Consider the following 16,984-nt stretch of genomic DNA (forward strand, 5'->3'; position numbering starts at 1 on the left):
AGCTAAAGGTGGCTAATTTTGGGCTATAAAGGAACTACAGCACGGTCACATGACTTCATGTCACCACCGCCTAAGCTAAAGGTGGCTAATTTTGGGCTATAAAGGAACTACAGCACGGTCACATGACTTCATGTCACCACCGCTAAGCTAAAGGTGGCTAATGTTGGGCTATAAAGGAACTACAGCACGGTCACATGACTTCACGTCACCTCCGCTAAGCTAAAGGTGGCTAATGTTGGGCTATAAAGGAACTACAGCACGGTCACCAGTGGCGTTTTCTCCTGGAGGCCAAGGGAAGCCAGGCTTCCCCTGTTTTTTCGGATTGTAGTCATAATTTTAATAAATAAATAAAAACACTTCGTTTAGTTTCGTAAGTTCTTTGTTGCGTGTTGCTGCCGGCCCGTCTCTCTCCCATTCTCATTGAGTATTTCACAAAGAGTGAAACAGCGCCCCTCTAAATGTTATGGTGAAACAGTAGATTGCACTCACTGTTGCGAGAGGAGGCCAGCCGAAATTGGCTTCCCTTGGTGAAAAAAAATGGAGGGATTGACCAATCAGACAAGGCTCACGTCATGCCCCTGCCAACCTGTGATTAGTCAGGGCCATGCCAAGGGAAGCCAGAGGCGGCTGGCTTCCCTTGCCTCACAATCCAATCAAATCAACTTAGTGGTGCAGTGACGCGTCCTAAAAACCGGATGTAAGCTGCGCTCGGTTTCCCTCGACAAAAAGGCAATGGGATTTCTCCATAGGGTTTTGGAAAATAGCTCGAAATAAGGTCAGTGGAAAACGAACCTGTTAGATAAATGCACGTTTTGTTCAGTCGGATAATATCCACATGTCTACCCTACTTTTATAATTTTCGAATCATAAATCTAATCGATAGCGTCACTGCACCACTCGCACCACCGTTAGAAAGTAGCAAGCAACTGAAGCAAGTGCAATTATGGAGGGTGGAGATTTGGAGTATTTAATCAAAAATAATTGTACTAAACTTCCGCTACAGCAGCAACAACAACAAATACAATCTGATGACAGGCCAATGCCCAAACTGGAGCTGCGTACAGCGAGGAACAAAGGAGCGAATCGGACGTAAAACGTTAAAGGTCTCCTGATTTAGTTTGTGAATGAATGCTTATTAGAGTTTGGGCTGGAGAGTGTGTGCGGACCTGTCGGTTAGATAACAGGCGTGTGTAAGTCCTGCATCTGATACAAACGTGTGTAAAATGATACCGGGTGCTGTAATCACTCATCTGGTTACGTTATTACATTGACCACCACACCCCCGACCCAAAAGAAAGGACGTATTATTGGCTTCCCCTAATTTTTTTCCCACGCCACGCTACTGATGGTCACATGACTTCACGTCACCTCCGCTAAGCTAAAGGCGGCTATTGTTGGGCGTAATGACGTTTGGTCGTCTCATTTAGACACTTGTTAGCAACCGCAGTTTTTAAATTCACCAGTGGGGTATTTACTGACATATTTTACGCTGCAGAATTCAAATGTCTTCAGCTTGTGTTAACCACAGACCTTATTTCAGGATAACAATCAAAAACTGAGGGGACAGGAAGTGCTTAAACGCTGAGTCGCGTCATGGTTTTAGGAATCATTCCTGAAGGTTCTTTTGTGCATTTTCCAAATTGCGGGAAGCACAATATTTGTTAAAGGCAAAATAGGACTGAAATATTGTGGAGCTAATGATGCAGAAAAATCTATCCCTCCAGTGCCGTGAATCATATTGCAAATTCAATACTAGTCGAAATAGTTGCAGTTAGTTATTTTTTTCCAAATCTTGAAGCCCTACATTACATTACATGACATTTGTTAGACGCTTTTATCCAAAGCGACTTACATACCTTCAGTACTGTGGACAATCCCCACAGGAGCCATTTGGGGTGAAGTGTCTTGCCCAGGGACACAACGACATGCAGTGGGACTCGAACTTGCTATCCCCTGATTTGAAGTCCAGCACACTAACCACTGAGCCACAGCCTACTCCTCGTACATGTGTCGGTCAGTGTGTAGCTAATCCAGACGTGTTGCAGCATTGAGTCGTTGTTTCTTTTTTGTGTGCCTCTGCACTCTTTGCTCCACAGGAAATGCACCTTGACCCTAAATCCCATGGTGGATGAGGAATCCCAAAATAAAAAAAGAATAAGACCCCGTCTGGAGTCTTAAATCTGCCACCGAGCTGCTAATGAAAAACTCTGAGTCTCCAGGCTGTTAGACTCAGAGTGAATGATTTGTCATTTTAAAAAGGAATAGTTAGTAGATTATGGCTTTTTATATATTCGATCTCTTTCCGAGTTAAACTCTATCCGTCCGTTCTGCAGCTGGTTAGCTTAGCGGAGGAAACAGCTAGCCTGGCTCAGTGCAAGGGTAACAAAGTCCACCTAGCATCTCTTGAATCTCATAACTAACACTTTATATTTGTTTATTTAATCTGTAGGAAAACAAAGTTGTGTATTCAAATGTTAAACTAAGCTTCCCACCTCTACAGACATGAGGGTGGTGTTCTCATAGTGATGTCAAACAGTCTTTTGGAGGGCAGATATTCATTAGTTAGTTATCAGGTTAGCTTAGCTTAGCATACAGACTGGAAATGGGGGGGGAAAGCTAACCTGGCTTTGTGTAACATTAACAAAAAGCCACCCACTATCATCTCTAAACCTCAGTAACTATCACATTATATTTGTTTACATAATCTGCATAAAACCAAGTTGTGTTTTCACATTTTGTGGCCGGGAGCAGGGACTTCCACTTGGTCTTTAAATGTGCCGATTGGATGCTAAGCTAAGCTAACCGTCTCCTGGCTGCAGCTTCATATTCAGTCTACAGACATGAGGGTGGTTTTGTCGTCTAACTCTTGGCAAGAAAGTGAACAAGCGTATTTCCAAATATGTCAAACATTTTCTTTCATGCATGGTTGAAAAGAACAGTGTGCCCTTTTTTAAGAAGTGATGTCAAACACGGCCTTATGTAGGCAAAAGATTAATTTTATCTGAGAGTTGATGACACTAAGCTCAAGGGAACATTAAAGACTTTGAAAACAAACACCACGTCTTCCGCATAACTTAGAAACGCTATTGTTATTTCAAAAGCCCTGGAAAAGTAGCTAAAATTCCTCGTTTCAAACGGTTTTAATGACCTATAGCCGGGCGCTCGGAGCTGATTTCTGTTCACGTTTCTAATTCTGGAGCTCGAGCCTGAGAAAATAAGCTGTGAAAGAATTTGCATCGGAGGCCCTGGCATTTGGGAGCCGTTCAGATAGGCGGCTGTAATTGCTCACATTTGACTTTTCAAACAGTGAATGCTGCACAAAAGCACAGATGCTTTTGTGCAGCGTGATGAGGAGGAATGAGCTTCCTGAAACAAATAAAAGAGAAACTGTTCAGAGAGGGGGAGAAGAAGGAAAACTGAAGTGTGAAAATGTTTTTCCAGACCGAGGAGGAGGAGGAGGAGGCGTTGTGCTAGCAGTCAAACATTCAAATCTGAGATCTGCTTTGTTATTCATTGGCAATAAAACAACTGGAGTGCAAAACAAGAATTTGAAGCAAGTATGCAAAGAGAGAAAGAATAAAAAGTTGTGTCAAATATCTTCAACTTGTTGCACTCGCTTATTAAATTGTTAATACTAGAAAACAACCTGTTAGCATTTTAGGATTTTAGCATTAGGTAAATAATTCTCCTGTTGAAAGATAACAACCAGATGGCTTTTACTTTCTGATCCGTGTTACATCATCAGGACTGTTTAAAAGGTTATTTTACTTTTGATTTGATTTCTTTAGCCCCGAGACTAGGATAAACTGAAAAGAGTACAAGGAGGCTTATAAAAGTTAACAGCATTTCATTAAACATTCAACTGTATAGTCTTCTCCTATTGGCCGGCGTCGACGGGGCGTGTACAATGCAAATCCTGCCGTTTTCTGCTACTAAATTACATCATTCTAATGTCTATGGTTATTTAAACATTCCCTAATAACAATATTTCAGCGTCAATAAATGAGTGTTAAAAACAGTGTGTTTAGGGTACAACATCACATGTAATTTCACCTTCAATTCACGGTTTCAAACGTAGCATTCGCCACATGCTAATGCTAACCGGAAATGACGAGTTTACTTGGCGGAGAACCGGAAGTCATGTGTGAACATTCGGTTTTTAGAATAAAACAGATTTAAATTAAATACAGTGTATTTCATTTAAATTACGCCATATAAATATTGATTTTAATTTCTTACACTTTCTAACACGACTACAAATCTACAGCCATAGCAACTCTTCGAAGCTACGCCAATGCTAAACCTGGCAAAGTGGTGCTATGAGCTAAATGCTAACATGCTAATTCCAGCAGGTCCAAATGTGTAACTTACCATGTCATTTTAGCGTGTTAACAATGTATTAATGTTTTTATGAAATCCTCAATATGTGTATATGTTTGCTTACTTTTAAAATGCTGCTACTTGTTTTTTTAACATTGCTGTGTACTTATTAGATTTTTACTTGTATAAACGTGTGCCTTATTTAATGTTAGTCTACTAATAATTGTGCCTTGTATGTATTTGATATGTCCTTGATGCATTCAGTATATTTGCTGAACTGACATCAATGTTTGTACACAACTGTAAGACAATCCATCCGGTAGTTATTAAGATATCTGACCCACACTCACTGCCATGAAAAGAGCCAAACCACTAACATGGTTAAAAGTCTAATTAGCTCGTTAACGCAGTGGAAAAATCTGCCAGTTCCTCCCTTATGTTGTAAAACTACTTCCTTCCTTACTTTTCTTTAGTTAACACCCAGCAGCCCTCAGTACATCCTCCTGCAAAACAATCCCGTCTCTGAGCATAATCAGCGTCTTCAGTGAAGGATTCTTTGATAAATAAATGTGGACCTCTAATCTAGGGATGCCAGAAACTGACCATGATCAAAATCGGAAATCGGACAGCCCTGGCGAATAATAATCGATTATTCGACGTGACCAATGGCCATTTACAATTATTAATACTATTATTAGCATTAGTCTATATTTTGGTTGAAACTAAGCCAGAAAAAAAAATATATATATATATATACATAAATAATAATAAAAAAATATATAAATAAAATCGAATTTTTAAAATAATTTTCGATTATGGAGACTGTAACGAATATTCTAATAATCGCTGTCATCCCTACTCTAATCGTGAGACACACATAGTTTCCTGTGACGGGCCGAGGGGACGCTGCATGCTTCCTGTCAGACGCATGCCCCCCCCCTCATCAATCAGCACTCATCAATCAGCACTAACGAGACCCTGACGGCGTGACCAATGGGATGATCGTTTCTCCAGGGAGCTGCTGTCTGATTTATAGCCGGCAGAGTTAACCCTGACGGTACGTCCACACAGCAGCTTGAGGCAAATCTTCCAACGCTTCTCTGCCCATTGACTTTGAATGGGGATGACGTCACTTTGCCTCGCTTTTCGCCGAACTGCATTGTGGGGGAGCGAAGCGAAGATTTCCAGGATGTCCAGGATTTCCAGGATTCAAAAGTTGAGCAATGTTCAACTTTTGAAGCTGAGCTGGAAGCGTCAGCCAATCAAACACGTTTATGCAAATCTGACAGTAGAAGTGCTAGCCAATCAAACCGCGTGTAAGCAGGGAGAGCCAGACCGCAGTTCATTTCCTCATATTCCAAACGAGAAGTTACGGGAGCAAATCACCCGGTTCTTTACGACCAGAACTATTAACGGGATACAAACCGGAGGAACCAGCATGGAGGGAGGTGGCAGAGACAGTGGGGGAAACTGGTAGGTTTTCGCCTGTTTGGGGAGTTTATATATATATATATATATATATTGCTCGCATAATATCCCCGGGGTTTTTTGCTTTGTATGTCGGGGGCGGGACATTCATGTGATTGGTTGTTGCTCGCAAAAAATCCCCAAGCTGTCAGACACGCCCAGCTCCAAGATTTTCGAGATTTTTGAAAAGCTGCTGTGTGGACGTACCGTGAGAGCGAGAGAACATTAGCTCCACAGAGGATTCAAGACTTCTGTTAGGATGTCTTTCAATCGTCAACATTTCAAAGAGACAACAGCAAATAACTGAGAAGTGACGTCAACAGAAAGCTGCTAATTTATAGCATCTTATAATCAGACAAGTGAAGCATTAGAGAGACTGCTTAACTTTTTCAATCTCACGTTCCTATAAAGGAGCATTTACCTTCACCAAGTTGGTTATGTTTAATGTTACACTGCTTTGTTAAATACTCGAATCTGATTGGTCAATTTGGACATTTCCAGTTAAAGCCAACTGTTTTGCACTTGATGCAGAGAATAACAAATCTCTCTTGATGTGGAATTGGGTAGAACAAGTTCAAGTCTCAGGGTTATTTAAGATAAGACTAAGTGTTTCTGCAGCGTTAAACCCGCTCTCACCGCTCCCACTGATGACCTGCAGATGTCTCCTCTCATAGAAACATGCAGGAAATGTAATGACTAATAACAGCACTAATTATGTGTGATGTAATCAGGGGCTGAATAATATAATTGACTATTTTCGATCAAAAATAGGGATGTATGATTTTTCCTAATAATCCACTTTTAGATGACTGCACACCTCCTCTCAACTCTCCCACTGACGACCTGCAGATGTCTTCTCTCATGAAAACTAGATTAGATTTTAGTGGCTGAAAATAGCTAATAACTGCATGTCAGGGGCTACATGAAATACTTTTGAAGTTTACTTGCTTCCATTATTGATAAAAGAATCAATTTCTTTCAAAAATAGGCGGGCACTATATTGGATTTTGCTAATTTTTTATATTTTTATTAAAGCTGACGGCACCCACGTTTGTTCCACCTGATGCAGAGAACATGAACTCGCCCCTGATGTGGGATTTTCCTAAATAGGTTTATTCATTTTGGGGAAGAGAAAGTGTTAAACCTGCTCTCAACTCTCCCACTGACGACCTGCAGATGTCTCCTCTCATGAACACATGCAGGAAATGTGATTTTGGTGACTGAAAATAGCTAATAACGACATGCGCGTTTGATCAGGGGCTCGGTGTGAGGCTGCAGGATGGAAAACACATCACATGACGCAGGTTTATGTGCAGGAAAAGAAAGACGGAGAACATTTCTCCTCACTGTTTCCACATTCCCTGCTTTGTGCACGGCGGCCCGTGACGCTCTGCTGCTTTGTTCAAAGAGGGCCGAGCAAGGTGCATCATGGGAGCCGAGGAATCTGATGACAGGAAGCATTTTGTGAAGCTGACATTACACATCCTATTATGCAACCTAGCAAACAGCTGCTGGGTTTTTACTGGTAGTTAAACTTCACCGAACTTCCTGAATGGGTCATTTTGAAAAGTGAAGCTATGGGAAGTGTCATTACTTTGTTTATCACAACACATTAATATTGATATAGTGTTACATTAGAATGTATTTACTCTGCATAGAGTGGCGAAGTCCCGCCCATCTACTTCCGACCCGTGGGACCTTATTTCGAAAAAAGTATGTATTGAAGTCAATGGAGAGAGAAAGATTATCTTTCTATCCCGTTTGAATTGTGCCACGAATTACACATATGGTGTTTGTCAATCTTAAAAAATAATTTCCATGTCAAAAAAGTCACAGTTTGTCGTAAAACTGTTGAAATATAAGACTATGAAAAATACGCAACTAGAAAGACTACAAATCCCAGAGTCCCGGTCCCGCATGCTGGCTCTTAGGAACCGACTAACTCCCCTTGTGTGTGTGCAGCTCTCAACGTGCCCAGACTTGGAGTGATTTCCACCTCTTTTAATACTTTCCGCCTCGTTCTGAGAGAAAGAAGTGAAATGTTTTCAACGGGACGGCCGTCTGGGTGTGTGGTGCGAGATGGGAGTTGTAGTTCATTGAGCGGTTTCACACAAAAAGTGTTACTTCACAGTTTTACGACAATTTTTTTGACTTAAAATAATTATCTTTTAGATTGACAAACATCATGTGTGTAATCCGTAGCACAATTCAAACGGGATCGAAAGATAATCTTTCTCTCTCCATTGACTTCAATACATACTTTTCCGAAATAAGGTCCCATGGAGCTCCCCCGGAAAGGGAGGGACTTCGCCTCTCTATTGCGTCTTCTCTCATTGTTCATTTATGTCTGAATTTTCCTTATACTTATTTTAATTTCTTATTTCTTCAGCATATCATATACAGGCTTCTGTAACTTTAACGGTAACTTAAACGGTTAAAAACGGTGCCTCGACTGCGTCTTTCAGACAGGTTGCCCATCTCTGTCTCTTTTAGGCTGGCGACGTGGGAATTGTAGTCCGGTCTTGACTACAGACTTTTTATAAAACAAAATACTGGCTCTAACATCATAGGCTGTAGAAACCTGGGACTTCTGATTATCACAATAGCATGTTGTTCTTGTCATTCAATACATGAAATATTTACTATGACATAACAACACAGTAAAGTCAGATTGTTGTTGATGAAAAACATTTCTTGAATCTCGTTAAATTGAGAAAAAAATGTAAGTGAAATTATCGACAAAAATAAAAACAACTTATTATCATTTAAATATTTTTATTATGTATTTCCAATTGTTTATTCTAACTTCCATTTCTTATTTTGTATACATATATTTTTTATTTTAAATATGTATTGCATTCTTTAACTATCATTTCCTAGGTTTACATATTAATTTAGATTATTTGTTCAAATTGAGCAATCGTTACAAAACCCATATTCCCCCAGGATAACTAAACAGAATAAACGTATTCTGATCATTTAAAAACGTAATGGTAGATTTTTAGTAGTTCTGTCAATATTATTATTTCATCACAAATGTACCAGCCCTATTAATTAATAATCCCTCATTTGTCTCGACATAGTTTGTCAGAGAAAGAGGTTTGACTTGAACATACTAATTGGAGAAGAACTGAAGAAACCCTGGGTGTGACGATCAGGAAGGATTTTTCTTATCTGACACTGCGTGTCTGAGCAGGAATGTGTGTGTGTGTGTGTGTGTGTGTGTGTGTGTGTGTGTGTGTGTGTGTGTGTGTGTGTGTGTGTGTGTAGGGAGTGTCTGGGAGGATAGGGTGTGTCTGATGGGAAGTGGGAGGCGGGAGGAGAAGGTACTACAGTTCATAACCTTATAAGGACAAACACGGACAGATTACACCTGAACGCATCACTACAGCCCCAAGAACAACAGGAAAATAAGCGGGTAACACTCAAGGTGTGTGTGTGTGTGTGTGTGTGTGTGTGGTGTGTGTGTGTGTGTGTGTGTGTGTGTGTGTGTGTGTGTGTGGTGTGTGTGTGTGTGTGTGTGTGTGTGTGTGTGTGTGTGTGTGTGTGTGTGTGTGTGTGTGTGTGTGTGTGTGTGTGTGTGTGTGTGTGTGTGTGTGTGTGTTGTGTGTGTGTGTGTGTTGTGTGTGTGTGTGTGTGTGTGTGTGTGTGTGTGTGTGTCACCTGGGTCTGCACAGATTGCCAGATAAGAGCCGAGCAGGAAGTCAGGTTAAGACTTGCATTCAACTCAAAGTATGTGAAGCAGTCTCTGACACGCTGGGTCTGTGTGCGTCAGCATGGATTGCAAAAGAAAAAGCCCCCACCAGTGCAATAAAATCTACTACTTCAATACCTTTTTGGGCATTTTTTCAGTGGTAAAGTGAAGTCTGGTTTGACAGAAATTAAAAGTGCATTTTGTCTCTGAGTCACGACAGGAGTAAGGTCAAATTGCTGTTTGTCAATGGAGTCTGATGTATTTAAAGAGATTTAACTTCAGTTCCCCTTCAGAAAGAGCTGTCTGTAGAGACACTGCATATTGATATACACCTGAACATCAGCAGGAGAGGACTCTTTAAAGTAGAGACACTACATACTGATATATACCTGAACATCAGCAGGAGAGGACTCTTTAAAGTAGAGACACTACATACTGATATACACCTGAACATCAGCAGGAGAGGACTCTTTAAAGTAGAGACACTACATACTGATATACACCTGAACATCAGCAGGAGAGGACTCTTTAAAGTAGAGACACTACATACTGATATACACCTGAACATCAGCAGCAGAGGACTCTTTAAAGTAGAGACACTACATACTGATATACACCTGAACATCAGCAGGAGAGGACTCTTTAAAGTAGAGACACTACATACTGATATAAACCTGAACATCAGCAGGAGAGGACTCTTTAAAGTAGAGACGCTACATACTGATATACACCTGAACATCAGCCGGAGAGGACTCTTTAAAGTAGAGACACTACATACTGATATACACCTGAACATCAGCAGGAGAGGACTCTTTAAAGTAGAGACACTACATACTGATATACACCTGAACATCAGCAGGAGAGGACTCTTTAAAGTAGAGACACTACATACTGATATAAACCTGAACATCAGCAGGAGAGGACTCTTTAAAGTAGAGACGCTACATACTGATATACACCTGAACATCAGCCGGAGAGGACTCTTTAAAGTAGAGACACTACATACTGATATACACCTGAACATCAGCAGGAGAGGACTCTTTAAAGTAGAGACACTACATACTGATATACACCTGAACATCAGCAGGAGAGGACTCTTTAAAGTAGAGACACTACATACTGATATACACCTGAACATCAGCAGGAGAGGACTCTTTAAAGTAGAGACACTACATACTGATATACACCTGAACATCAGCAGGAGAGGACTCTTTAAAGTAGAGACACTACATACTGATATACACCTGAACATCAGCAGGAGAGGACTCTTTAAAGTAGAGACACTACATACTGATATACACCTGAACATCAGCAGGAGAGGACTCTTTAAAGTAGACACACTACATACTGATATACACCTGAACATCAGCAGGAGAGGACTCTTTAAAGTAGAGACACTACATACTGATATACACCTGAACATCAGCAGGAGAGGACTCTTTAAAGTAGAGACACTACATACTGATATACACCTGGGGCCTCATTTTTAAAGGGATACGCTCAAAAAATGGCGTACCCCAGTTTCTACGCAATGTTTCATTTTTATAAAATACTAACTTGACGGGAAAACGTGCGGTCCTCCACGCAAACTCTAACCCATGTGTACGCACTAAGCACAAAAATGGGAGAGACGAGAAACTGCGACACCGTTGGCAGAAGGAAGAATGGAGAGAAATGTGTGGAAATAATACCATAAATAAAATGTTACCTCTCATTTATCATATATGAAGAATTCATTTTCAAACATTGATTATAGCCAATCTTAAAATGATGAAACAAACGCCTGCTTGAGACTCCTCGGTCACAAACACATAACCTGGAGAAATAAATAAATACGGATATGTTATTGAAAACCACCTCGAATATGATGTGTTAATGTTATGAAATGTTTTCTCATAATTGATGCGGTAAGCAGGACAGAATTACGTCTAAACTGACGCCGTTGCATTTCTATAGGTTGTAGATACGAGCATGGTTTTATATTCTATCACGTTTAATCGTGTTTTATGCCGTTTGCCAAGACTTGATAAGTCGCTCGTAAAACACAGGAGGTATGGAAGCTAAGAACACCATATGTGGTCAATTGTACAGCGAATATAACACATTGGTTGTATTTCCTCTAACTAGAGTTGCTGCGGGGGGGGGGGGGGGAGATGATGCACAGGCTGCAGTGGAGACGCTGCGCACAGCTGATCGACAGCTGGGACGCAAACCACCAAATACAAAAACATAATTCAGATCCAGTCGTCATGACTCCACACCGGAGGGATTCCCCGATCACTTATTACAGTCTCTCATCATATCTCATACTGATATACACCTGAACATCAGCAGGAGGGGACTCTTTAAAGTAGGGACACTACATACTGATATACACCTGAACATCAGCAGGAGAGGACTCTTTAAAGTAGAGACACTACATACTGATATACACCTGAACATCAGCAGGAGAGGACTCTTTAAAGTAGAGACACTACATACTGATATACACCTGAACATCAGCAGGAGAGGACTCTTTAAAGTAGAGACACCACACTGATATGCACCTGAACATCAGCAGGAGAGGACTCTTTAAAGTAGAGACACTACATACTGATATACACCTGAACATCAGCAGGAGAGGACTCTTTAAAGTAGAGACACTACATACTGATATACACCTGAACATCAGCAGGAGAGGACTCTTTAAAGTAGAGACACTACATACTGATATACACCTGAACATCAGCAGGAGAGGACTCTTTAAAGTAGAGACACTACATACTGATATACACCTGAACATCAGCAGGAGAGGACTCTTTAAAGTAGAGACACTACATACTGATATACACCTGAACATCAGCAGGAGAGGACTCTTTAAAGTAGAGACACTACACACTGATATGCACCTGAACATCAGCAGGAGAGGACTCTTTAAAGTAGAGACACTACATACTGATATACACCTGAACATCAGCAGGAGAGGACTCTTTAAAGTAGAGACACTACATACTGATATACACCTGAACATCAGCAGGAGAGGACTCTTTAAAGTAGAGACACTACATACTGATATACACCTGAACATCAGCAGGAGAGGACTCTTTAAAGTAGAGACACTACATACTGATATACACCTGAACATCAGCAGGAGAGGACTCTTTAAAGTAGAGACACTACATACTGATATACACCTGAACATCAGCAGGAGAGGACTCTTTAAAGTAGAGACACTACATACTGACATACACCTGCACATGAGAAGAATGTGTCCTATTCAAGGTCATATCACTCTCTTCTAAGATACCAGACTCCATTGACAAACAGTCATTTTAGCTTGGATAATATAGGACGTGTCTCCTGTTTCTTTTATCAGTTTCTGTGTTATAGTAAGTGGGACTTTACTGAATACAAACATGTTACATCTCACAAGTCCCACACTAACACAAAATAACCAACCAATCGAAGCAGCCGTAAGGTTAAAGGTTAAATTACTCTTTTTGTGAATGGACTCTGGTGGGCTTTTCTGGCAGCAAGGTTAAGCAACTTAAATATTTGTAATATAGGTTTTTAGGCGTCTAAAATAAATAAACAGCAGAACATAGCATAGCTTCCTGCTGATGTCCGTTTCTATGAATGTACTGCAGGAAATACACTGAAGTACCTCATCTAAACACATCTAAACACATTGCTTTAAGGCTTCAGAGAAGTACAGCACATGTATCCCAAAGGAACAAACTCCAAGATGCAAATTCAGTCGGAATTTTGAATATCTCTATATTAATAATAATGTGTTCCTTCATGGGAAAAGCGTATCTGTTCATCAGCAGCCAAGCTGATTGATGAAGTGTGTGTGCGTGCGTGCGTGCGTGCGTCCACTCTCAGCCTGCAATTGTCAGACGCTTCATGTGGAGAGGATGAATAAAACATGTCCGCTCTCTCATCATCAGAGCAATGAGGGGAGAAGTATGCAGCTCATCAGAGCGGATATTTACTCAACAATTTTGTGGTTCTTCCATTTTACTCTAGGATTTCCACTTTATGTCGTACTACATACTTCTACTCCAGAGGAGAACATGCTACTCTGTACTCCACTCCAGTTATCGTACAGCTTTAGTTGCTATGCAGATCCTTCTCATTAACACAACATATTTGTAACGTTATTTAAATAATCCTGTCCTCAACCATCTGCGGCATTAAACAGAAGAACATTACACACGTGTCAATATGTTTTACACCAAAGCAAATCCCTCGTATGAGTAAACATACTTGTTAATAAAACCTATTCTAATTCGGACTATGTGTCCCCCTGATGTAGGTCTCCAGGTGTCTCCGTGTCTCTGTGTATCATGTAGGAGATGATTTCCACACCTGCACCCCCCTCCCCCCCCCACCTCCCTCCCTCCCGGCAGACCGGTAGCAGCCGATGACATAATCCAGGAAACAAGGAGCTGAGAGCAGCAGAGAAACTTAAAAGGGGGAAAAGTTTTCCAGCAGCAGAGAGAGAGGGGCCGATTATTACCATTTTTGGGCACACTCACGCTCCCATGCAAGCCCAACCCAACAAACCACAGCGCGCTCAGATTCCTCACAGTGGAGGGAGGAAAGAGAGGAGAAGAAGTAACACCCCTTCTCCAAACAGGCCATTCATGCTCTCCTGACGGCGCAGGAAAGAGAGCCGCAGCTGGAGGGGATTCAGGGCTCGTTAAAGACGACCAATGGGTGTCTTTAACGAGCCCTTTATCGTGGAGTTAAACCAGGTTCTGGAGCTCAGGTTCGTCCAACACGTGAAGACGGTTTTAAAACAGGAATCAAGTAACTACGACTAGTGTTGGAAGAAGTATGTACTTCTCTGCAACATTTTGCTTATTGTATTTTTTATATACGTCACTTCTCCTGCATTACTTGCACATTAGTCTTGCACTATTTGATACTACTTTGTTGTCTTATATTATATTCATGTTGCTGAATGGACCTGGGAGGTTTTTCATTGCCATATCTACACTGGCTCCTGTGCAGAGGACAAGAGAGCCTTTGAATCCTGAGTATTGCCGTATCCAGATACTTTACTTGAGTAAAAGTACCAATATATTATTGTCAAAATACTTCATTACAAGTATTGCACCTAATGAGAAAATAAAAAGACTGGAAAATTAACAAACGTAAAATAGAAACATCTCAAAATAGAAAATAAAAAAATTAATTCATGTTGACAGTGATAAAGTGGAGTAGAAGTATAAATGAGCAACACATGGAAATATTCAAGTACAGTACTTGAGTAAATGTACTTAGGTACTTTTATTAATTAATTAATTAACTACTACACTTTGGCTATATCACCAATATATGCACCAAACTTAAAATCTGCGTGTAAAATCCCCAAACAGCTTAATTAGGGGACGCAAATATGAGCCATAGGGGGGTTAGCCACACACACACACACACACACACACACACACACACACACACACACACACACACACACACACACACACACACACACACACACACACACACACACACACACACACACACACACACACACACACACACTTAAGCGTGGTCTAATCCACGTCGCATCATCAGATGACAGGAGGGCAGTGAAGCGCGTGGCTGACATCTGTTGCTCTGGAAAGGTGGGCGTCATGTCCAGTTTTTAATCATGTTCCTGCCCCCCCCCCTCCTCCCCTACACGACCCCTACAGCGGGACTCTTCCAACCGAGTGTTTTTAGAGATGTGAAGGGATGAAAAGTTTTGAAGCACAACCAGAAACTAGCACAGGTGACCAGCAAAGCCTTAATTCGGTTTATAATTAAAGCGAACAGAGCGTAAAGCACATCGAATTAACGTTATGCTCATTATGATCATCAGAGGTGGGAAGTAACTAAGTAGATTTACTCAAGTACTGTACTTTGTGAGGTACTTGTACTTGAGTATTCGTTTTTTATTTTTTTGTACTTCTACTCCACTACAGTTCAGACGTAAATGGTACTTTTACTCCACTACATGTATGTATATATCTAGTTACTTTACAGATGGATGAATGATGTGAAATATAATCAAGTGTTAAATCAGACTTTAGTTCCACCTGGAGTAAATCCACAAGCTACCCTGCAGTAGCCTGTACCAAGTCATTAAAACTAGCTGCCCCTTTACCAGCTTTGAGAACACTTTAATGATCAATCATTATCAAACATATCATATATATTATTCTGAAATGGACCAATCTGCTCAACGACTACTTTTACTGTCGCTACTTTCACTAGATTTTGATACTTTTGTACTTTTACTTGAGTAACATTTTGATTGCAGGAGTTTTACTGTAACAGAGTATTCCTACACTCTGATACTTCTACTTTTACGCAAGTACAAGATCTAAGTACTTCTCCCACCTCTGATGATCATCCTCCTCCAGATCTCCCCCCTCATTTCCGCACCTTTACTCCTGAAAACGGCTTCGGAGTCTCACCTTTCTCTGCTGTTTCTCCCATGCAGGGTCCAGGAGCATATCCCGATCCCAGTCATCCTCCTGGTGCATGTAGGCAATCTCCCCATCGGCATCGTACTGGTCCTGATCCTGATCCATGTTATACATTTAAACTGGTTTTCGTATCTCGATGCTGGGTTTTTTCTTCCTGCAGCTCGGCTCCGCCACGCATTCAGAGTCGGTTTATGGATGAAATTAACGGTCCTCCCTCGGCTTCTTCTTCCTCTCTTTCTGTCTGTCTCACCCTCCCTCTTTCTCTCTTTCTCCCCACGAACTCTGCCTATTTTCTCTCTCTTCTCTGCGGTAGTTTTTCAGCAGCTCTCCGCGGAAGGCGAGGAGCGACAGACGCAAAAAACTTCTGCTTCAGACAAAATTGAATCGATAGCCGACCGAGCGCTGTGATTGGACGCCTCGGGGAGCACATGACCCGCCTTCTGGGAGCTGATTGGCTGTTTTGGTTGTCAGTCCTGAGGCTTTATATCCAAGGTTGACTGCATGTTGTTGGTCTGAGGTATGACTGTCGAGTAGTGTAATTAGGATAAAACACATGTAACACATGTTACTTCCGGAAACTTTCCAGGATCTTTTTAATATTTTAGTTTAAAGAGGGCTGACAAAGCTGTTTTATTAATATTAGGTGTTTCTTATAATTTATTTTATGTTTTATTTTTTAATAATTTTGCTACTGACTTCACGTTTTGTTCAGCAGGATAATCTCCACATATTAACACCACTTTATGATTTTTAAAGCCAAAAGCTAACGTTAGGCTATAAGGAACTACAGCACGGTCACATGACTTCACGTCACAACCGCTAAGCTAAAGGTGGCTAATGTTGGGCTATAAAGGAACTACAGCACGGTCACATGACTTCACGTCACAACTGCTAAGCTAAAGGTGGCTAATGTTGGGCTATAAAGGGACTACAGCATGGTCACATGACTTCATGTCACCACCGCTAAGCTAAAGGCGGTCATTGTTGGGCTATAAAGGAACTACAGCACGGTCACATGACTTCATGTCAATACCGCTAAGCT

At 41.1% G+C, this 16,984-nt stretch overlaps 1 protein-coding gene across 1 annotated transcript in view; it reads right to left on the reverse strand.

The window, feature by feature from the left end:
• The window catches only part of LOC139432909 (alpha-actinin-1-like), a 42,681-nt gene extending 26,353 nt beyond the window's left edge, over positions 1-16,328 (reverse strand). Inside the window, exon 1 of the mRNA XM_071201662.1 lies at positions 15,931-16,328. Coding sequence (XP_071057763.1) covers positions 15,931-16,056 — 126 coding nt within the window. The 5' untranslated portion in view covers positions 16,057-16,328. The remainder of the gene's footprint in view (positions 1-15,930) is intronic.
• Positions 16,329-16,984: the final 656 nt, after the last annotated feature.

Source organism: Pseudochaenichthys georgianus, chromosome 22, assembly GCF_902827115.2.
Source record: "Pseudochaenichthys georgianus chromosome 22, fPseGeo1.2, whole genome shotgun sequence".
Taxonomy (NCBI): domain Eukaryota; kingdom Metazoa; phylum Chordata; class Actinopteri; order Perciformes; family Channichthyidae; genus Pseudochaenichthys; species Pseudochaenichthys georgianus.